Source organism: Eutrema salsugineum, unplaced genomic scaffold, assembly GCF_000478725.1.
Source record: "Eutrema salsugineum unplaced genomic scaffold, Eutsalg1_0 scaffold_5, whole genome shotgun sequence".
NCBI classification, from domain to species: domain Eukaryota; kingdom Viridiplantae; phylum Streptophyta; class Magnoliopsida; order Brassicales; family Brassicaceae; genus Eutrema; species Eutrema salsugineum.
In genome coordinates, this window is record NW_006256612.1 from 13,349,542 (window position 1) to 13,370,662 (window position 21,121).

The 21,121-nt window shown below is 40.0% G+C and overlaps 6 protein-coding genes across 6 annotated transcripts; 3 read left to right on the forward strand and 3 right to left on the reverse strand.

Annotated features, from left to right (window-relative positions):
- The first annotated feature begins 5,914 nt into the window (after positions 1-5,914).
- LOC18994141 (UDP-glycosyltransferase 71C3) lies at positions 5,915-7,620 on the forward strand. Its single transcript, XM_006417757.2, has one exon. The coding sequence runs from the start codon at positions 6,081-6,083 to the stop codon at positions 7,506-7,508; it is 1,428 nt and encodes a 475-aa protein (XP_006417820.1). The 5' UTR covers positions 5,915-6,080; the 3' UTR covers positions 7,509-7,620.
- A 154-nt stretch (positions 7,621-7,774) lies between these two features.
- On the reverse strand, positions 7,775-9,486 carry LOC18994142 (UDP-glycosyltransferase 71C4). The gene has a single exon (XM_006417758.2). It carries the CDS (start codon positions 9,374-9,376, stop codon positions 7,874-7,876), a length of 1,503 nt encoding a protein of 500 aa, XP_006417821.1. The 5' UTR covers positions 9,377-9,486; the 3' UTR covers positions 7,775-7,873.
- A 184-nt stretch (positions 9,487-9,670) lies between these two features.
- Positions 9,671-11,329, reverse strand: LOC18994143 (UDP-glycosyltransferase 71C5). Its single transcript, XM_006417759.2, has one exon. The coding sequence runs from the start codon at positions 11,200-11,202 to the stop codon at positions 9,769-9,771; it is 1,434 nt and encodes a 477-aa protein (XP_006417822.1). The 5' UTR covers positions 11,203-11,329; the 3' UTR covers positions 9,671-9,768.
- A 459-nt stretch (positions 11,330-11,788) lies between these two features.
- On the forward strand, positions 11,789-14,441 carry LOC18994144 (non-specific phospholipase C1). Its single transcript, XM_006417760.2, has 3 exons — positions 11,789-13,149; positions 13,525-13,701; positions 13,900-14,441. Exons 1-3 carry the CDS (start codon positions 12,051-12,053, stop codon positions 14,223-14,225), a joined length of 1,602 nt encoding a protein of 533 aa, XP_006417823.1. The 5' UTR covers positions 11,789-12,050; the 3' UTR covers positions 14,226-14,441.
- A 475-nt stretch (positions 14,442-14,916) lies between these two features.
- LOC18994145 (O-glucosyltransferase rumi homolog) lies at positions 14,917-17,515 on the forward strand. Its single transcript, XM_024152862.1, has 7 exons — positions 14,917-15,161; positions 15,537-15,769; positions 15,879-16,229; positions 16,307-16,496; positions 16,578-16,642; positions 16,735-16,945; positions 17,022-17,515. Exons 1-7 carry the CDS (start codon positions 15,042-15,044, stop codon positions 17,367-17,369), a joined length of 1,518 nt encoding a protein of 505 aa, XP_024008630.1. The 5' UTR covers positions 14,917-15,041; the 3' UTR covers positions 17,370-17,515.
- A 7-nt stretch (positions 17,516-17,522) lies between these two features.
- On the reverse strand, positions 17,523-19,392 carry LOC18994147. Its single transcript, XM_006417761.2, has 5 exons — positions 19,150-19,392; positions 18,720-19,063; positions 18,330-18,422; positions 18,086-18,145; positions 17,523-17,997 (listed from the first exon to the last, which is right to left on the reverse strand). The coding sequence occupies exons 1-5, from the start codon at positions 19,250-19,252 to the stop codon at positions 17,806-17,808; spliced, it is 792 nt and encodes a 263-aa protein (XP_006417824.1). The 5' UTR covers positions 19,253-19,392; the 3' UTR covers positions 17,523-17,805.
- Between the last annotated feature and the right edge of the window lie 1,729 nt (positions 19,393-21,121).

Consider the following 21,121-nt stretch of genomic DNA (forward strand, 5'->3'; position numbering starts at 1 on the left):
AAATTTTTTTTGAAATATTGACATATCTATATCAGTAAACTGGAAATGAAGTCCGATGTTGTATTCTATACTTAGCAAAAACAAAAAATGAAATATTGACATTTCTAATCTGCATTTAATTACATTTCATTTACATTTTATATATCTCTAAGAACTGATAAAACCATGAAATGCATTGAATGAGAGATTTTTTTTTTTTTTTTTTTTGGTAACAAAAGTCAAAAACACATTTGTATCCTTGAAATATGGCAACATTGTGGGCTTTAATCATGTGGTAATATTCACATTAACATCACCATAATGCTAAGCAATGTAAAAGCCTACATAGGGCTTACGTGATGTTAGCATATTGGAGAAAAACTAAAAAATTGTATATATTATTCTTTGTGTTGCAAATTTAGAAGAAAAAATCAAATTAGCGTTTAATATTTTCGTTAAGTTTTAAACAAACTACTCAGATACTAAAGTATTTTGAAAATAATGACGGGAAAAAAAAATCAAAAACAAAATATTGGCTGATCGACATAACAAATTCTGACTGGTGCTGTCATACTGGTCGAAATCACGTTTTCAATCGATAGGAGTAAAACAATAACAGTATAATCACGTCCAAAATGTGTTACTTTTCAATTCATAAACTGCACATGCTCTTTACCTAATTTGTGTTTTCATACTCGTTATACAGTTTCCCTGAAAATGAACAATGCCTAGCACAAAGACACATTCAAGATTAATCTTCTATTCTTCTGAATTATATATATATATATATATATATATATAACGTACAACAAAATTCGTGTACCAATAGTTAACAATATAATATATATTCAACTGGTATGGAAACAATTAGCGTACATGCAGTTAGTATACGTAAAAAAAACTTGATATCAAATTAAGAAGAAACGACGAAGTTATAAAGGCTAAATAAGTAAAAGCCTTTGATATTAAAACAAGATACATTTTGTTGGAATGTAGCAAGCTAAGGAAGAGGGTAATGAAGCGACGGAGAAGAAGGAAAGAGAAGTGATCGGAGAGTGTTGTTAAATAACCCGCCCGGTAAGCACCAAGATGACGTCATTAGAGAAAGCAACGTCTAAAGACAGTGACGGTGATGAAGAATTGACGGTACGTCGACTACATTTTGAAAATGGTACAATTAAGATTAATTCATACTAATTGTAGTCGACGTACCGTTAAAGTGATATGGAGAGATCACCGACGATTTTTTTTTATTGAAAATAGAGTACAATTAAGATTAATTCATACTAGAATATGAGATATTTCCTGGTTGTTTATTGAAAATAGTAAAGCTTTTGGGAAAAAAAAAATACATAAATGGTCTTGAGTGAATGTAAAAGTACATTATAATAAACTCTTGGAGTCAGCCGACCTCCCGAGTTCTCCTACTCTCCTACCAGTGTTTCTGAACTGGTGGCCTAAACTCGCGGGCCCTACTTAATCTTATTAACATATTCCCAATCTCTCAATATATGACGCAAATATACATGTGCAACATATATAACTGATAGTATAAAGCTATTTACGTTTTGGAAAAATAATTGCAATTCTTTTAGAAAAGTTAGTTAAAAGATTTTTATACGTGATTTATACCTGGATTTATATAATGAAGCTAATAGCTAATGGGCAATTCGACAACCAAGTGCGAGATTTCAAAAGCTAAATGTCCAAAACTGTAAGGAGGTAAATAAAACAAATAGAAAAGGATGAAATGAACCATGTGATAAATAGTTAAAGGTTCGTTCATTGATTGCACACTTACATGAAAAAATGTCGGAACCCATGCCCAATTAAATGGACCAGCATTTTTCTATGAGATGTTAATACAAATAAACGAACTACCATCCACAGATCCACAACGTAAAAACGAACTAATGTAAAAACTGGAGAATTTCAAAACAAACGATCAGTGACGTACGATCTGACTGATTAATTAAAAATCAAATTGAAGTAAATAAAATTAGTTGTGGCACTCGGTTCAATCAAAAAGGCTTTCGTATTTTTCTATTTTTTTTTCCTTTCAAGTCAGACATTCAATTAACTCGGATTTGTATATAATAATCTTAATGTCAAATCAAATAATTGATGCGTTTATTTATGGTTTGGGTACGCGAAATTCTTCGTACAGAATCAGCCAATAAGAAATGTTAAAAGGATATACCTCACACGACCCTGTGATAGCTAAACGTACGTGCGTTATATATCGTTGCTCGGTTCTTTCTAATAGTGGAGAAAAAATACAATTTTTACGTATCTAGTGGCTCTTGATACTATGCTATGGCCAAATGATCATCAATCGTTGAAAGGGAGAGCTAGACAGTGAAACCTATAGAGAAAAAAAAAAGAGAGAGAGAGAGAGAGACTGGCGGAAGCAGCGACACGCCAAAGGCCACTCTCATTTCTCTTATCTTCTTTCGTTCTAGCTATTTTTTTTTTTCTTTCCTGTTTGACAACGAAGCTATTTTTGCTGTTGTTACATATGAAATTATTCTTCTTTTTGGTACATATGATAATCCAAATATCACCGAATTCTATGCACATTTTTCTTCCCAAATATTATGAAGGCAATAGAACAAAATAAAATATCTTAGACCTTTTTGAGTCTTTGTCCGATTCTCCGCGTCGTTTTATCGAAACAATTTAAACATCAAACCGAACATATATGAAGATCTCGAAGCATTTTTTTAGCATAAATCTATCTTCTTGCATCTACTGTCGGACCATATATATCAGCAGACTATAAATCGATATTTTTTTTGTTTTCTTTTTGTGTAATATCTTCGGAAGATGAGTATCGGCCATCGGGAATGGCATGAGAGAATTAATATTGTTGGGATTTGGGAATGTTCGATCAGGCATACCCGCAATTAGGGTAATTAAGAGATATATTATACGAAGAAAGTTGGGTTGCCAACTGAAGTATATTTTGGTAGTGGAGGATGAGTTCTAGTTAAAAGCGTCAAGGGCTATATTTAGGGTTAGTGGAGTTAGAGATGTGTGTGTGTGTTTTCAGCACTAGGGAGTAGATATGTCTTGTCTTGTGTTTACATACAAAAAAAAGGAAGCAGTTATCATCGTGTTGTATACGTAAATTACTGAACTCTGAAACTAATTAGTTGGCCACTTCAACAGATTCAGAACCATCCATGATTTGAACCTGGACACACAGAAAACAAACATAGCTAAGATAATCCCAAAAATGAAAAATCAAACAGCTGTTGATGGAAAAAACAAAAAAAATTTATCCAAGACTGCCAATTGCCTAATTCAATAAAGGCAATAAAGGCAATTGGTATTTTCTTCGGAGATGAGCGAGAGAAGAGAACTATAAAAATATGGGCCCATTTTTCACTATACGGCCCAAATAAAAAAAGGCGCGAAGCTGGCGGTTCAAAAACGGTGTCAGAACGAAGGCGGGAGCGAAAATGTCGCGATGAACGTTTTTCCGCTACTTATCAAATTCTCCCTACAGTTCCTCTGTCTAACAAGTAGCAAAGAGATTTGATTCGCCAGCACAATCGGTTCTAAATCCCTCTGCCAATTTCGCTTCGGATTTCCTTATTGTGACCTAACAATGACTACAATCGCCGGGCCGAGTTTGTCTTACACTGTTTACGGCGCAACGGAGAAACCAGAGAGAGCCTTGTAGCTGCCGCATACGAGATTCCTCGAAAGAGTAAACTGAGATCAGATTCAGCTTCCAAGTCTTCGGAAGTCAGTCTCCTGTCTGGAAATTCGGTCTCTACGCCGAAGAATTGGAAAACTCATTGTCGAATTGCTGTTTCCAACCCCAGAATGTCAGATAAGGTATATTGTCGTTATTGATGTGTTTGATTTCAGAGAAAAAAAAATCACTCGACTGATGGTTCAGATCTTTTCCTTGATGAATATTTTCCGAGTGTCCGTAACTACTGGAACGTGATTTCATAGTAGGGAAACCAAATTCTCATTGGCTATCTATTCTTTGCCGGAAGTTAACGAAAACTCTAATGAAACATTTGAAAATCCAGTCAATTTGGCAGTGGAGAACTTATCTGATTGCTTAAGCTCTAATTCTATCTGGAACCCTAGAGGTAAACATAATCCATTAGATTCTTCAATCGCCTACTTTTTTTTCCTAATGATTTATGTTAATCATATACGATAATTTATACTGCAAAGGTTTGATTGTTAGATAGGCTCTGTTTTTTTTTTCAAGGTGTATACTTATAGGTACAAATTATATCTTATCAACGTCCTCTGTTCATATATGCAAATGTGAGTTACTCTGTTTTTTTTTTTTTTTTTTTTTTTTTTTTCTAGGTGTGGCAAATGCAATAGACCTTGCAGATCGTTTCCTTCCAAAATATAAAGTCCCTTAATTGTGTGAAGTTCTTAACTTCGTAAAATATAAAGTTCTTCTTCGTGCACAGAGTCTCAACTTCTCAACTTTGGAAAAATAGTTGAATTTATCACTCAACTGCTACGATCTCTTCTGCAGGCAAAGCTATGGTTATCACTTTCCGTGCTTATTCTAAAGACCCGATCCTTAGGATACTACATGAGAGGCTTATGGTAATTCGTTCTATCTCATTGCATGATTAGATATCTTGTTTGAGACAGAAATATCTGTAACCCAAAGGATATTCTATGTTGTTTCTATATATGTCTCTCAAATTTCCAAACTTTGTTCGTATAGGCTATTCCATATGTTGCATTTCAAATTTTCAATCAAAAGCCTTGGAGCTCTGTGCCAGAGTAAGAATCTGATCCTTCCTCAGGCTTGAGTCAATTTTGCTTCTCTATAACCATTACTTGTTGACGTTCATCTATTTGCATTGTGCCAGAAAGTTGCTGCTGCATCTGGTGACATGAGAAAGGCTTTATGTGTCTGCAGGTGAATTCAACATTTTCAAGTTTTTCTTCAATAGTTTGGTATTCTTTTTTGAAACTTGAGTTAGATAGTGTTTGGCTTCATATTTCGTAGATATGTTATGTAGAAGTCGCTACTGTCTTTAACTGAAACTGATTACATATTCCTTTGATTAAAAATTTTAGGAGTGCTCTAGAAATCTTAGAAATAGAAATGAGATGATCAACTAACTAGTCCAGAACCACAAGGTCCAATTCCAGATGATCCAGTGGTTAGGGCTTTTCTTATTTAATTATGTTACTAGTTTTATCTCGGAGATAATATTTTATTGTTTTGTAAACTTGTTTATTAGATGAACTAATAGAATTCTATGTGTAAATGTAAATTGAAGGGAAACGTTACTATATTAGTGACATGATATCTTCTGTAAATATAATCTACAGTTCTATTTTCTCTGTCAGTATGCTCACTGCGACAGAGAACGATCGACTAAAGCAGGTAGAAATCCGTATGAGCCACGCATCATTTATGGACTTAATTTGACCAATTATATATTGCGATATAATGAGCTGAATTATGGTTACTGGTTAGTCATTATTATCACGTTGATTATTTGGCAGTGGTAGGGTTTCTCCATAAATTAAATACTCCTTATCGTCTGGGTTTGTCTGAACTGTGAGGATATTCTAAAAAAGGAGTTGGTGAGTTTAAGTGGGTCTAATACCTTTTTTCCCGGTAAAAGTGGTTAGCTTTTTTCCATCCTCGTGGTGGGGACGTATCTCTTTTGGTTTTGTCTTAGTTTTCAATTCTCATTAAGTGTTATTGAAAGAGCAATTCAGACGACCCTAATCAATAACCTTTACTTTTCTGCTAACTTTTTTTGAAGATACTTACATATCTTATGTTTTCAGGCATTCTTGGGATGTTTTCACTGACAGATATCACCAAAGTCCAAAGTATAAACTTGTAAATGGTAATTACTGCGTAAACCCGTGACTATAAACAATAATGAATAAACTTTATAGTGATTAACGATTATGGAACAGCGTGTATAAGGCTGCTAGCGTTTTATAGCCATTAATCATTCGTTCCTTTTTAATATATAGTATGCGTTTGTGATCTATCAATAAGGTAAGCCAAAAAGAAAGAGAAAGAAAGAAACATTAAAGACTGAGATACAGAGAGAGAATAGAGAATAGGGAAGAAAAAGATGGGGAAGCAAGATATCATCTTCGTTCCTTCTCCAGGCTCTGGTCATCTTCCTGTGTCCATTGAATTCGCTAAATCTCTCATTAAACTTGATAATCGCATTCACACCATCACCATTCTCCATTGGACATTACCTCTCGCTCCTCAATCCAACCTCTTCGCTAAATCTCTCACCGCTTCAGAGCCTAGAATCCGTCTCTTGGCCTTGCCTGAAATTCAAGACCCTCCGCCATTGGAGCTATTCTTCAAAGCCTCTGAAGCTTACATTCTAGAGTTCACCAAGAAAACAGTTCCTCTTGTCAGAGACGCTCTCTCCACTCTAGTTTCCCCTCGTGATGGATCCGATTCGGTTCGGGTCGCATGTTTGGTTCTCGATTTCTTCTGTGCTCCCTTGATCGAAGTTGGAAACGAGTTCAACCTTCCTTCTTACATTTTCCTAACGTGTAACGCTGGTTTTTTGGGTATGATGAAGTATCTCCCTGAGAGACATCGCAGAATCGCATCGCAGCTCGACCTGAGCTCCGGAGACGAGGAACATCCGATTCCCGGTTACGTATGCTCCGTGCCAACAAGGGTGTTGCCTCCGGGTCAATTCGTCAGAGAGTCCTACGAAGCTTGGGTCGAGATTGCGGAGAAGCTCACCGCAGCCAAAGGCATTTTGGTAAATTCCTTCACGTGTCTCGAGCAAAGTGCCTTTGATTACTTCGCTCGTCGTCCAGAGAACTATCCTCCGGTTTACCCGGTCGGGCCGATTCTTAGTTTAGAGGATCGTCCGTCTCTCGATCTGGACCCATCCGATCGGGATCGGATCATGAGATGGCTCGAGGAGCAGCCGGAGTCGTCAGTCGTGTATCTCTGCTTCGGGAGCTTCGGAATCCACGGAGCGTCGCAGATCGAGGAGATTGCTCGAGCTCTAGATCTCTCCGGCCACAGGTTTCTTTGGTCGATTCGAACAAATCCGACGGAGAAAGCGAGCCCGTATGATCTCTTGCCGGAGGGGTTTAGAGATCGGACGGCGAGTAGAGGATTGGTGTGCGGTTGGGCCCCACAGGTGGAAGTGCTGGCTCATAAGGCGATCGGAGGGTTTGTGTCTCATTGCGGTTGGAACTCGGTGCTGGAGAGCTTGTGGTTCGGGGTTCCGATCGCCACGTGGCCGATGTATGCTGAGCAACAGTTAAACGCGTTCACGTTGGTGAAGGAGTTAGGGCTAGCCGTTGAGCTGCGTCTCGATTACGTCTCGGCGAACGGAGAGATAGTGGAAGCCGAGGAGATCGCGGGGGCCATACGAGCTCTGATGGACGGTGAGGATACGCCGAGGAAAAGAGTGAAGGAGATGGCTGAGGCGGCGAGGATGGCTTTGATAGAAAGAGGATCTTCGTTTGTTGCTGCTAAACGATTCGCCGACGAGTTGTTCGGCCGGGATATTTAGTTCTATTTAAAACGTCGTCGTTTGACATGCCTTGATCAGCTGCTAAACTTGTCATCGTAATAAATTATTTTCCTTCTCAAATTGAGTTGTGCGTTTTAATGGCAAGTTCTTTCGAAAATGTGACACTTAATAAACGACTCATGGTCAGGTTTAGCACAATCTTTTATCTAATTAACCAAGAGGGACCTTTTCTATGTCTGTGTCAACTTGAACATTCGATTAATCCATGATCACAGAGTAAATGTTACCAAGAACAGTGCCATACCTTTACTGAGCCATAATAATTTTCATATACCTGTAAGTTTATTGATTGGTGAAACAAAAACGGTATTAAGTATAATAAATATGTTCCCCAAGATCAGAGATTAGCAAGAACCATCCTCCAATAACTCTCTAATGAATCGAGCAGTCGCCAAAGACGACGATCCTCCGTCCATCAAAGCCTTCCTCGCAGCATTAGCCATCTCCTTCACCTTTTGCCTCTTCCCCTCCCCACCGTCCATCAAAGATCGGACGGCTCTCGCGATCTCGTCACAAGCCACCAAACCCCCACGACCCGACACGTAATCCATCCGCAGATCCACGGCTAACTCTAACTCCTTCACCAATGTGAATGCGTTCAGCTGTTGCTCAGCGTACATCGGCCACGTGGCGATCGGCACCCCGAACCACAAGCTCTCAAGCGTGGAGTTCCAACCACAATGAGACACAAACCCTCCTATCGCTTTATGGGCCAGCACTTCCACCTGTGGAGCCCAACCACAAACCAATCCCCGGCCCGCCACTCGGCCCATGAATCCCTCGGGCAACACATCGTCAGGGTTCCTCTCTACGGGGCTTGTTCGGATTGACCAAAGAAATCTGCAGCCGACGAGTTCGAGCGCTCGAGCTATCTCCTTCACTTGCGGCTCATCAACGCTTCCTCTGCTCCCGAAGCATAGGAACAACACCGACGAATCAGGCTGATCCTCGAGCCATCCCATTATCCGATCCCGATCTGCCGCCTCTTCGTTCGGACTCGCTCGATCCTTTAAGCTCAGAATTGGTCCGACTGGGTACACCGGAGGGTAGTTATCTTGCTGAGAGAAATAGTCAAACGGGTGCGGCTCAAGCTCCGCGAACGAATTTATCAAAATACCCTTGGCGTCGCGGAATCTCGGCGATAGCTCTACGTAAGCCTCGTAGGCTTCTCCATTGAACAAACCCGGCGGCATAAATTTCGCCGGAATAGAGTTAACAAATCCGGGAATCGACAACTCCTCATCGGCCGAGTTCCAATCGAGCTTTGAGGCGATTTTCCGGTGCCGATCCGGAAGATACTTCATCATACCCAAATATCTAGCGTTACACGTCAGGAATATGTAAGAAGGGAGGTCAAGCTCGTTACCAACGTCGTTGATCAACGAATTGCAGAAGAAGTCGATAACCAAACCGGCGACCCGAACCGAATCTGAGCCTCGGCGACGCGACTCAAGGATGCTGGAGACTGCGTCTTTTATCAGAGGAGTGGTTTTCTTGATGAGCTGGACAATGAAAGTTTCAGGAGCTCTTTGGTAGAGATCCAATGGCGGAGGATCGTGGAGAGAGGGAATGTCGTGGATGCGGATTCGGGGCTGTGAGGCGATGAGAGATCTGGCGAAGACGGAGGCGTGAGGAGAAGTGGGTGAATTCAATTGGAGGACGGTGATGGTGTGGATCCGATGGTCAAGACTGATGAGACGCTTGGCGAACTCAATGTTGACGAGAAGGTGACCTGTGGATGGAACTGGTATGAAGATGAGCTCTATTTCCTTCACCATCGCTCTTTCTTTCTTCGGCTTGAGATTTGTTTGTTCAAGAAGAAAGGTTGAAGAAGAAGTGTTGTACATAAAAACTTACTTGTCACACGATTTGTTTGTTCCAAGAGCCGTGTGACAAATTAACAATGAGAGGATTTTGTTCTCTTTATTTTTGGCAAAACTATTATGTCCTTTTTTGTGACAAATGATGTTAAATGTACTATATTTATTTTAGAAAAATAACTGTAAATTTTTTATTTATGTATCTATCTATCTTCGTAACACTAGAGCTTACTCGAAGATTTCAAGTTTAAACACAACCTTGACGATGTATGTGCCTTGGACTTTTTGTTTTTTTGTTTTAACTACGTTTGTGTCTTGGACTTAAAGAGTAGAAGTGTTATTAATAAGAAACATCATACATGATAAAAATGATAACATTATTTATTCTACATTTTAAGTTTAGCTCCGAAAGAGAATAATCAAAAGTGATCCTCTAAAATATCTCTGATAAAATCTCTGGTGGCCACCAGCGAAGATCCACCGTCGCTAACAGCTTTCCTCGCGGCTGCCGAAATCTCTGTAACCTTCTTCCTGATTGGGTTGTTACCATCCATCAAAGATCGGACGGCTGTGGCGATTTCATTGGCTGAAACGATCTCTAACGTGATCCTATCACCATCCGCCACGTAATCAAGCCTTATCTCTACGGCTAAGCCCAGCTCTTTCACCATCTCAAATGCGTTAAGCTGTTGCTCCGCATACATCGGCCACGTGGCAAGTGGTACACCGTACCATAGACTCTCTTGTATAGAATTCCACCCGCAATGAGATACGAAGCCGCCTGTTGCCTTGTGGGCCAAGATATCTACTTGCGGGGCCCAACCGCATACAATTCCACGGCCCATTGTTCTGTCGACGAATCCTTCTGGGAGCGGCTCGCGCGGATCGCCGTCTCCTGCCATGTTCGTACGGATCGCCCAGATGAATCTGCAACCGACGAACTCGAGGGCGTGAGCTATCTCTTTGATCTGAGGTGCAGGGAAGACTCCCATGCTCCCGAAACACAGGAACAAAACAGAAGAGTCTGGTTGCTCGTCTAGCCACTTCATCATCTCTTCGTACTGGGCCGAAACTAGGCCAGGATTACTACGGCCCGTTAAGTTGAGTACCGGCCCAACAGGATACGCACGAGGATAATCTCGTCTTCGAGAAAAATGTTCAGCGGCATGAGGCTCGACCTCTGAGAAAGAATTGACCAAAATACCCTTGGCTTCGTTTAATCGTTCGCCAATTTTGACCAATGTGACGTATGAAAGTTTGTCCAACACACCAGGCGGCAGAACCTTGGCCGGAACACGGTTCACGAACGCCGGGATCGTTAACTCATCCTCGCCGGAGGTCTCGTCGAACCCAGACGGAAGCAAACGATTTCGCTCCGGGAGATACTGTAGAAACCCCAAGAAACCGAAATTCGAAGTCATGAAGATATACGAGGGAAGGTTTACTTCTCGACCGATGTCGATCAAACCGACGCAGAAGAAATCAAGAATCAAGCCGACGACATGGTTTGATTCTTCTCCGGACGATGAGACCAAATCTCGGATGGTTTTTTTGAGAAAGGGTATGTTTTTATCGACGAAGTCGAGGATGTAAGTCTCGGAGGAAGTGTCGAGAAGCTTGATCGGAGGTGGATCTTGGATCTCCGGGAGGCTGATGAGTCGGATTCCAGGCTCCGAGGCTGTGAGCGACGCCAAGGAAGCGTCGGCGTGAGGAGCGTAAGGGAGTTTCATGGAGAGGATCGTTATCATGGAAATCCGACAGTCCATATCAATTAAACGCTTACCGAACTCGATCGTCGATAAAAGGTGGCCTGTCTCCGGCAGTGGAATGAATATTAGCTCCGCTTTTTTCATCTCTCTACTTCTCTTTCTTACTTTCAGGGTTTATCAATTGAATATAAGTGAAACACGCAGCAGAGTAATGTATCTGGAGTGAGATGTGATCAAGTAGAAAAAAAACCAGCAAGACAAACAACAATATTAAGGCTTTGATGGTCAAAACATTTGACTCAAAAATAAAGGTAATAGTAGATTGATTATCTTTTTCTTATTATGTGTGTTTGTGGACCATTTAGAATTATTTAGTCTTGTTGCGCATACAAAAGTGGAACAATAGTTATAGGCTTATAGCTAAACCATTTTTTAGTTACTACTAGTTGTCCAAATTATTTTATTCTATATCTCTCACACACTCAGACATGTGTAAAATTTACACAAAATTTATCACGGAACATGAATATAGAAAGTAAAAACACACTTTACACATGATGGGGATAGAGAGAAGTAAAAATAGTATGCAACCTTCAAAATCCAGAGATCATATACTATTGACTTCGATCATATTATATCCTGAGAATTTCGGCATGGGAACCTTATAAAACCTTTGTCCCTTGGTTTAACCTTCATTTTAAAAAGAGAAAAAAAAAAAACGAAAGAGTTCTGATTGGGTTTTTTCATTTTTGGTTGGCTTTCTCAAGTCAAACGTAGTTTAAGTCTTTAAGATAGAGGAAAGAAAAGTCATCAGCTTCATCGCTCTCGAATCATATAGTATTCTTCAAAGTATACCCCTTTTTCTCCTCGCTAAACCAACACCGTTTTCCTCATAAACCCATTATATTTCTTTCCTTCCCCTAGAAATTTCCGCCTAACTTTACCTTTCTCCACTGCGAATCGGCGTTTTCCGGGGTCTAGGTCACCGGGAAATGGCTTTCCGGCGAGTATCTGCCTCTGTTATTCTTTTACTCTACTTACTGGTTTCATCTCAGTCTCTCGATTTCAGTAATATTCGGAAACCTCACAAGATCGATGGGCCAATCAAGACCATAGTGGTTGTAGTTATGGAGAATCGCTCCTTCGATCACATCCTCGGCTGGCTCAAATCGACCCGACCCGAAATCGACGGATTAACTGGCAAAGAGTCGAATCCCCTAAACGTCTCCGACCCGAATTCCCAGAAGATCTTCGTCTCCGACGACGCCGTCTTCGTTGACATGGATCCGGGCCATTCGTTCCAGGCCATCCGAGAGCAGATATTCGGGTCGAACGATACATCCGGCGACCCGAAAATGAACGGATTCGCACAGCAATCGGAGAGCATGGAGCCTGGAATGGCGAAAAACGTGATGAGCGGATTCAAACCCGAGGTCTTACCTGTGTACACCGAGTTAGCCAACGAGTTCGGGATATTCGATCGGTGGTTCGCATCGGTACCAACTTCGACTCAGCCGAATCGATTCTACGTCCACTCAGCTACCTCCCATGGATGCTCAAGCAACGTCAAGAAGGATCTCATCAGAGGATTTCCTCAGAAGACGATCTTCGACTCGCTCGAAGAAAACGGACTCAGCTTTGGGATTTATTACCAAAACATCCCTGCTACTTTCTTCTTCAAATCTCTCCGTAGACTCAAACACTTGGTGAAATTCCACAGCTACGCGCTCAAATTCAAGCTCCACGCTAAGCTCGGGAAGCTTCCCAACTATTCCGTCGTGGAGCAGAGATATTTCGACATCGATCTTTTCCCGGCCAACGACGATCACCCGTCGCACGACGTGGCGGCGGGACAGAGGTTCGTTAAGGAAGTCTACGAGACGCTACGGAGCAGTCCTCAGTGGGAAGAGATGGCTCTGCTCATTACTTACGACGAGCACGGTGGGTTCTATGACCACGTTCCGACGCCGGTTAAAGGTGTGCCGAATCCTGATGGAATCATCGGTCCCGACCCGTTTTATTTCGGGTTTGATCGATTGGGCGTTAGGGTCCCTACCTTCATTATCTCTCCCTGGATCGAGAAGGGCACTGGTATGTGAATTTTGCTATATTCGTATCATTATTGAAACCATGGCTCTTACAGTTTTCATATTCTGCTTGATGAGTGAGTTTATACTGATCTTTGAGTATTGAGATTTCATTTGAGCTTGATGTTTAAGATGATAATCTGATAAAAAAACAAATGAAATTTGCAAATGCTGTCGCGTGGACTAATTTTTGTTTCTTAGTCACAAGATAATTGTTCATGTTTTGAGTCTCGTTTGTTACTTAAATTAGCTTTACATCATTACATTACATGTAATATCTTATGCTTTCCTTAAGCTTCATTGATAAGTCCTATGTTTAGAATCTTTCTACTTATTATTCAGTCTTTGTGATTGTGATTAAAACTGGGTTTTGTTGCAGTGGTACATGAACCAGATGGTCCTACACCACATTCACAGTTTGAGCATTCATCTATACCCGCAACGGTGAAGAAACTCTTCAACCTAAAGTCGAACTTCCTGACTAAGAGAGATGCATGGGCTGGCACATTTGAGAAATACTTCCATATCCGAGATTCTGCTCGTAAAGATTGTCCAGGTCTGTTTTATTCTCTACCCCCTAGTTCATTACGTGAATTCAGTTTTTTTGGGCTCTGAATCCTTAACATTCAGTAATCAACGCGTAATACTTAGCTTATTTGTATACTTCAGATTAGTTTCATCATCAATTCCTCTGTAACATTGTGGAATATAATACTCTAACTGACATTTCCTTTTTCGACATGATCCAACGCAGAGAAATTAGCGGAAGTGGAACGATCACTAAGGCCATGGGGAGCCAAGGAAGACTCAAAGCTCTCAGAATTCCAGGTGGAGCTGATCCAACTCGCTTCCCAGCTCGTTGGAGACCATCTCCTAAACTCATATCCAGACATTGGGAAGAACATGACAGTAAGTGAAGGCAACAAATACGCAGAGGATGCTGTTCAGAAGTTTATAGAAGCAGGAAAAACTGCACTGGAAGCAGGAGCAGATGAAAACACTATAGTCACTATGAGGCCGTCCCTGACGACCAGGACCAGCCCCAGTGTAGGGGCCAACAAGTATATTGGAAACTATTGAAAATCTATTAATAAAGAAAATGGATTATATGTAAATACAAGTGGCCTCCACATGTTTCACACTTCACTTAGATGCATTTATGATATGGAAAAGGTATATACTTTGTAACGTAAAATGTAGCTTATGGCCTCCATCTCCATAGTTGGAGTGGATGGAGACTTCTTGTAATACTTATATGTATACAAAAATAGATAAACAACCATTATATAGTTACCATAACGTCTTAACGATTGGCTTATCCGGTCCACCAACCTTTTCTTGAATGTTTTGAGTTTTTAATTACTAAGTTCTCCTGTGAACGTTTAAATGAGAAGGAAGGCGATATGCTATGAGTTAAACTCACAGCAGACTAGACTAGGTAGGTAGAGAGTTTTGATTCCATAAGCGTACCTGAACATAGAAACAAACACATGTGTTGTTAGTGTACTACTATCAATCAGTGAAGTGAGAAGCCCCACAATGATATTTTGTTCTTCTAAATTCTCAAAAATATATGAAATAATATAGTTTTCGATAGTGGATATATATTCTCTTGAAATCATGTATATTTTTCGATAAAAAAAATAATGATTTAATAAATTGTTATTTTCTTCCGTAGATTGTAGGTAAGATAAATTCCCTTGTAGAATTAAAATAGAGAAACAAACTGATTGAAAAAGGGAAAAAAAAGTTAACCTCCGCATGGAGCGGGGCACTGTATATCCAATAAAAACAGAGAGAATTTCTGAAATTCTGAGGTCACCGAAAGAAAAAAGGAAAGGAAAGTAGAAAAAGAAAAAGTTTTGCAGAGGAAGAAGAAGAGAAAGAAAAGAAAAAATGGGTCTTCGTCTCCGTCTTCGTCTCCCTCACAAAAGCTCTCCTCGTACACCTTCCTATCTCCTTCTGTGTGTTCTTGCTCTCTCCTTCTTCTCCTTCACCGCTCTTCTTCTCTACAAGGTCTCTTTCCTCTCCTCCTTTTCCATCAGACATCTCTATTGCTTCTTTCCGTTCAGCAATTTGATATTGAAACTACGCATATGCTTTCGTTTTTACGTAATTGGATCTGACAGAGTCATAGATTTTTGCTATTTTATATCCTGAGATTGTTTGTTTGTTCAGTGAAGAATTTGTCTGAAAGCTGACATACTTCGAATTTGATACTCAGAATCATGGCTTTGCTTTTTCTGTTATCTCTGTTTTCTCCGTGATTCATGGATCTAAAGAAAAGATTTGGAGCTGAAGTAGAACTTTATTGCTCTGCAATCTTAGACACGTGACTACTTCCCGTGATTTAAAGAAATTTTTGTCTCATTGGGTAATTTCGTCGAACAGGTTGACGACTTTGTAGCTCAGACAAAAACTCTTGCCGGACATAACTTGGAGCCAACGCCGTGGCACATCTTCCCACGCAAATCTTTCAACGAGGCCACGAAACGTTCTCAGGCTTACCGAATCCTCCAGTGCTCCTACTTCTCATGTCCGTACAACTCCGAACCAAAGAGGCTCCTGTCGAATTCCGGGTCGGGTCGTCGAACCCAGCAACCGCAATGCCCAGACGTTTTCAGGTTTGTCGGAGCGAACCCGTTTCACCGGTTACTTTGAAATGGGTTTTTTTCACATGACTCATAAAGAATCAAACTTTCTTGATATCATTTTTATTTGGTGAAAAGCCAGGTGGATTCACCGGGACTTAGAGCCATGGGCAAAGACAGGGGTAACTAAAGAGCACGTGAAGAAGGCGAAAGCTAATGCTGCGTTTCGAGTGGTGATACTATCTGGAAAGCTATACGTGGATCTCTATTACGCGTGTGTGCAGAGCAGAATGATGTTCACCATCTGGGGGATTCTGCAACTGCTCAACAAGTATCCAGGGATGGTTCCTGACGTCGACATGATGTTTGATTGTATGGACAAACCAATCATCAACCGGACCGAGCACCAGTCGTTTCCCGCTCCTCTTTTCCGATATTGCACCAACGAAGCTCATTTGGACATTCCTTTTCCAGATTGGTCATTCTGGGGCTGGTACATATCTCTTTTCGATTGTCCCGTAAGTTGTTTGCTCAACTCTTGTCTGAATCCTGAGTGTTGTGATGATGAAGGTCGGAGACAAATCTAAGGCCTTGGGAAGAAGAGTTTAGGGATATAAAGCAAGGGTCTAGGAGAAGCAGCTGGGACAACAAGCAACCTAGAGCTTACTGGAAAGGGAATCCCGACGTTGTATCGCCTATAAGAATGGAGCTTATGAAATGTAACCATCCAAGGTTATGGGGAGCACAGATTATGCGCCAGGTTCGCTTCACTTTTCAGTAATCCTAATCAGATAATTTAGTCTAGTCGTGGGAGTGATGCTAATGTCTGTTTAATATGCAGAACTGGGAAGAAGAAGCAAAAGGTGGGTATGAACAATCCAAGCTCTCCAACCAATGCAATCACCGGTAAGTCCCTCAGAGAAACCCAAAGTTCCATCATATATGAGTGGAGGAGACGAGAAAGATCTAATTTTGGTTTTGGTCCCTTGTATCATAAGGTACAAAATATATGCAGAGGGTTACGCGTGGTCAGTATCTCTAAAGTATATCCTGTCATGTGGTTCCATGACGCTCATAATCTCACCTGAGTATGAAGATTTCTTCAGCAGAGGCCTCATCCCAAAGGAAAACTACTGGCCTGTCTCTCCCACTGATCTATGTCGGTCCATCAAATTCGCTGTGGACTGGGGCAATGCCAACCCCTCTGATGTATATATTCCACATTTCTCACCTACTTAGGATTATAGATATATTTCATGTTCCTGAGGCGTTTTCCGTTTCACAGGCTGAAACAATAGGAAAGAGAGGACAAGGTTACATGGAAAGCATTAGCATGAACCGGGTCTATGACTACATGTTTCATCTTATCACTGAGTACTCAAAGCTTCAGAAGTTCAAACCAGAGAAGCCGTCTTCAGCTAAAGAGGTCTGTGAAGGATCATTGCTTTGCTTCGCAGAACAAAAAGAGCGGGAACTACTCGAAAGATCCAGAGTTGTACCTTCTCTGGACCGACCATGTAAGCTTCCAGATGCAGATAGGAGTAGGCTTGAGAGATTGATCCAACAGAAGAAGAAAACAATCGAAGATGTTAGATACATGGAGATGACGAGAACAAAGACTGGTTCCAGATAAATTGTCTTTGCTGGAACACAAATTTTGGTTTTATTCGCTTTTTTTGCCCAGCATACGTGTGTTCATCATCAGCTATAGCACGAGATTATACTTGATTACGGCTTGATTTATAGAATAAAGAAACCATAATCTTACAGTTACACCAAGTAAATGTTGGAATGAGACACGATGATAAATAAAAAATCAGTCGGGCTCAGATCTTCAAAAGTAACAAATTACAGCAATAAAATACAAATCCTAATCCATTTGGTATCGGAGGAGGAATTTGTTGACAACAAAAGTACAAAACAGCGTGAAAACTGCAGAGCACAGCTATCTAAATTCATGTATTCTCAACTTGGTAACATCGGATTATTCCAAATATCGACCAAAACCCCAGAAATGAAAACTAACACGCACTAGTCAGGACGAAGATTTAGATCCAATCCTTGGGGGTTCACTCAGTGGCGTTGTCAAACTCGTCGTCATCGTCAAGCACTTCATACTCGAAATCTTGGTCTCTGTTCTCCATGGTTTTCCCAAATGTAAATGCCTTTGTACCCATTGTTGTGAAAGGCATCAGTCCAAATGCACGAGCCGTTTTGATCTCTCTAGCAATCTTCCTTTGTGCCTTGGCGCTGATGCCAGTCTGTGCAAAAGAAAAAATAAAAAGATGGTTTCATCATGTGAACTAGCAAAACAGAGTTAGATTAAAGCTAGGTAAATCCAATTTTGACCTGCTTCCTCTTAATGAGGATCCCAGCTTCAGTGATGAACTGTGCAAGGAACCTAACATTCTGTCCAACAAAACACATTTCATAGGTGAGTACAAAAAGCATACATCGCAGATGTAAACTTTATCAACGAATAGAAACTCTCTCTCGTTTCCCGGACCAACAAAGTACCGGTTTACACAAAAAAAAAACATAAAACACGTGCTGCACTGCTTCTGAAACATATGTAACCCAATTATACACTCACCCTGAAATCAGCTTTCTTCAGAACTTCCTCGGTGGTTATCTCAGGCTTGTTATTCTGTCTAGGCTTTTGCATCTGCCTTTTAAGACTCAAATCCTGCTTGAAAACAATAGATGAATAACTTTAGCGTCTGTCTGATCAAAGCAAACAAGAAAAGATTAAGGAGAAATATGGACTCGTACCATCCATGTAAATCCCAAGCTAGAGTAAAACACACAATACATGACTACACATCCCGAATCACAAGATGAATTGAGTGACAATAATCTGACTCGACTACACATTTACAGTACAAAAGCAATCCTAGACCAATATAACCTGATTAAAATGAATTTCATATATGATTGCGATAATGTGATTCAGTAACACTTTGGGATCAAATCATTAACATACCCTAGGGAAGTGATTAACGCCCCAACTGTTGACATCAGGCCGGAACGGGTAACCATCTTTCACGCCTTCGTCTTCGTCAATGTTGTAAAGCAACGCAGCTTCTTTCAATTTCCCATCGATGCCATCAGATGAAGGGTCGAAGCTCTCGTCCCTGTTCATGGAACCCCCACCGGAAGATCTCGACCCGTACCCGTATGATCTATTAAACCCTGTATAATCGCGCTTATCTCTCTCCGCCTTATTAAGATGCTGGTAGAAACCACTGCTTTTTTCATCGTTGCCACTATTTCCGCCAAACATCCAATCGTCCGACGACTCGAAAGAAGATCGATTATGGTTCGGATCTGCTTGGTTCGATTCGATTCGTGGTTAGCCTAACATAAACCGAGAGTATAGAGGAGAAAAATGGTAGAAATGTTAGGATGGTTACCTTGGTTAGCATTGGTCGAGAGGCTTCTAGACACGAAAGGACGACATGGTCGAAGGGAAGCTACGTCGTTAAGGGACTGAATAGCGAAACGGGCGACTTTCATCCTCTTCCAACTTAGGGTTTTTCCGAATTTCAGTGGTCCGATCTGAGGTTTTAGCAGAGAGGGAAGGTCGCCAGGAAAAAAAAAAAAAAACACACGAAGATGACGGGAGAGAGAGAGATCACATTTCAATAAAATGAATAATGGGCTCATAGGGCCTTTCTATTTTGTTTATCTTTTATCATACAGGCCCATTGTATCTTTTTCTTGTAAGGGTGCGAGGAATAGACTAAAAACAGTTTAAATTTGCTAGAATTTCTTACAAATACGAACACTTACATACTTTTTAGTGTACATGTGAAGGAAACAAAATTATCATAATGCTTCTCTAAAATTGCAAAAAAAAAAAAAAAAACAGGTCACCACTTACACTTGACCAATAAACACAGACACTGTTTATATGTAGCTGTCAATTGTCATTAACTGTGGTCGTTATTTCGTTGATAGAGTTATTTACGCTGAATATATGGCTGGATGCATGTTTTTTTACCACTATCTATAATCTACAAAAAGTTGTCTACACTGATTCCTGTTTAAAGCATGGATAAATGTATGAACAGGGAAAATGCAAAAAAAAAAAAACACACACACACACACAATGACTCATACAGAACTGGGTCCTGTGTCCTTATCATTTTCCAGAAACAATTCTGAAAAATTGGTCTAATAGTTGTTGCGCCAATACCCTAATTAAGTTGACACTTATTCAATTCAAATAACAGGGACAGATGTGGCACCTCAGATGATAAAAGCCCTAAGAGCGTCAGACTAAGAAAAACTAGAAGAATAATTATTATAAAAAAATTTGTTTTATATTTGTCCGTCACATGATAATTAACAAAAAAAAAACACACAAATAAATATCGACAATTAACGTGAACACTTATCCCAGATCCTCTGTGTTGAGCACACAGTAAGACGGTTTTAATGCCAAAAGTGAAGCTATCTATCTGTAACCCGCGCGCGAACCAACGGTCATTATTCGAGTTTCGAGCTATGGTTCTTCGCTTTTGCCTATTAAGACCGTGGCATTTTGTAACCGGATGTCGTTATTAAATTAGCCATTAATATGACCAAAAACAAAAGCCACTAATATTACATCACGTGTAAAAATCCTTAATGGAGAGATGACGATAAGTACAAAGTGAGCAAAGCAAGTGGACACAAACTCTCAAAAACCAAGCAAAAGTATTTGATTTGACTCCATTTGTTTTTTTTTTTTCCTTTGGTTCAAAAGGAAAGGAGCGATGTGAGATCCCAATTTTATTTATTTATGTTTATTTTCTCTCTAATTTAAACTTGCAAAAACTTCAGCTACTTTTTTATATAGAATCCATCGATATTAATCAGAACAATTTAATTGACTAATTACGAGAAACAAAAATCAAACCTATAATTGTCTTCTCTCGTAATAATTTTCTAACACGTAAGCTTATATTTGAATGATTATATCTGGTTAATCAAACCCCTGGTTTATTATTATCTATGGTTCATTGGCATTTAGATAATCACATTACATGTGTTGACAAATAAAAAAATAATCACATACGTGTTTGATGTGACATTTCTGTCATTTCATAGCTTTTTGTTGAATGTAAAGTGCACAAATATTTTAAATCGATATTAAAAATTATATCGATATTAAAATTCCAAATCAAAATCTAAATTAATCTTCAAATATGTAAGTTTCGAATATAATTGCTCTCTAACATGTTCATACAATCAATTATGATTGAGATAATAGTGAACACAATAGTTACAGTCTTTTTGTTTTTATGCAAATATAGTTCCAGTCTAATGTGATTTTTTCAACTACTAATCATCATACTTTGGTTACTAATAAGACTACAAGTTTAAAAAACGATTACGAAG

Bases quoted from the DNA above. Each gene is read 5' to 3' on its own strand.
- LOC18994144 (XM_006417760.2), top strand. From the start codon at position 12,051: ATGGCTTTCCGGCGAGTATCTGCCTCTGTTATTCTTTTACTCTACTTA. The intron at 13,150-13,524 runs GTATGTGAATTT...GTTTTGTTGCAG, and splicing joins CTGGATCGAGAAGGGCACTG to TGGTACATGAACCAGATGGT. The intron at 13,702-13,899 runs GTCTGTTTTATT...GATCCAACGCAG, and splicing joins TGCTCGTAAAGATTGTCCAG to AGAAATTAGCGGAAGTGGAA.
- LOC18994145 (XM_024152862.1), top strand. From the start codon at position 15,042: ATGGGTCTTCGTCTCCGTCTTCGTCTCCCTCACAAAAGCTCTCCTCGT. The intron at 16,230-16,306 runs GTACATATCTCT...GTGATGATGAAG, and splicing joins GATTGGTCATTCTGGGGCTG to GTCGGAGACAAATCTAAGGC. The intron at 16,643-16,734 runs GTAAGTCCCTCA...TTGTATCATAAG, and splicing joins TCCAACCAATGCAATCACCG to GTACAAAATATATGCAGAGG.
- LOC18994142 (XM_006417758.2), bottom strand. From the start codon at position 9,376: ATGTACAACACTTCTTCTTCAACCTTTCTTCTTGAACAAACAAATCTC.
- LOC18994143 (XM_006417759.2), bottom strand. From the start codon at position 11,202: ATGAAAAAAGCGGAGCTAATATTCATTCCACTGCCGGAGACAGGCCAC.
- LOC18994147 (XM_006417761.2), bottom strand. From the start codon at position 19,252: ATGAAAGTCGCCCGTTTCGCTATTCAGTCCCTTAACGACGTAGCTTCC. The intron at 18,423-18,719 runs GTATGTTAATGA...GTTTTCAAGCAG, and splicing joins GCGTTAATCACTTCCCTAGG to GATTTGAGTCTTAAAAGGCA. The intron at 17,998-18,085 runs GTCAAAATTGGA...TCTTTTGCACAG, and splicing joins TCCTCATTAAGAGGAAGCAG to ACTGGCATCAGCGCCAAGGC.
- LOC18994141 (XM_006417757.2), top strand. From the start codon at position 6,081: ATGGGGAAGCAAGATATCATCTTCGTTCCTTCTCCAGGCTCTGGTCAT.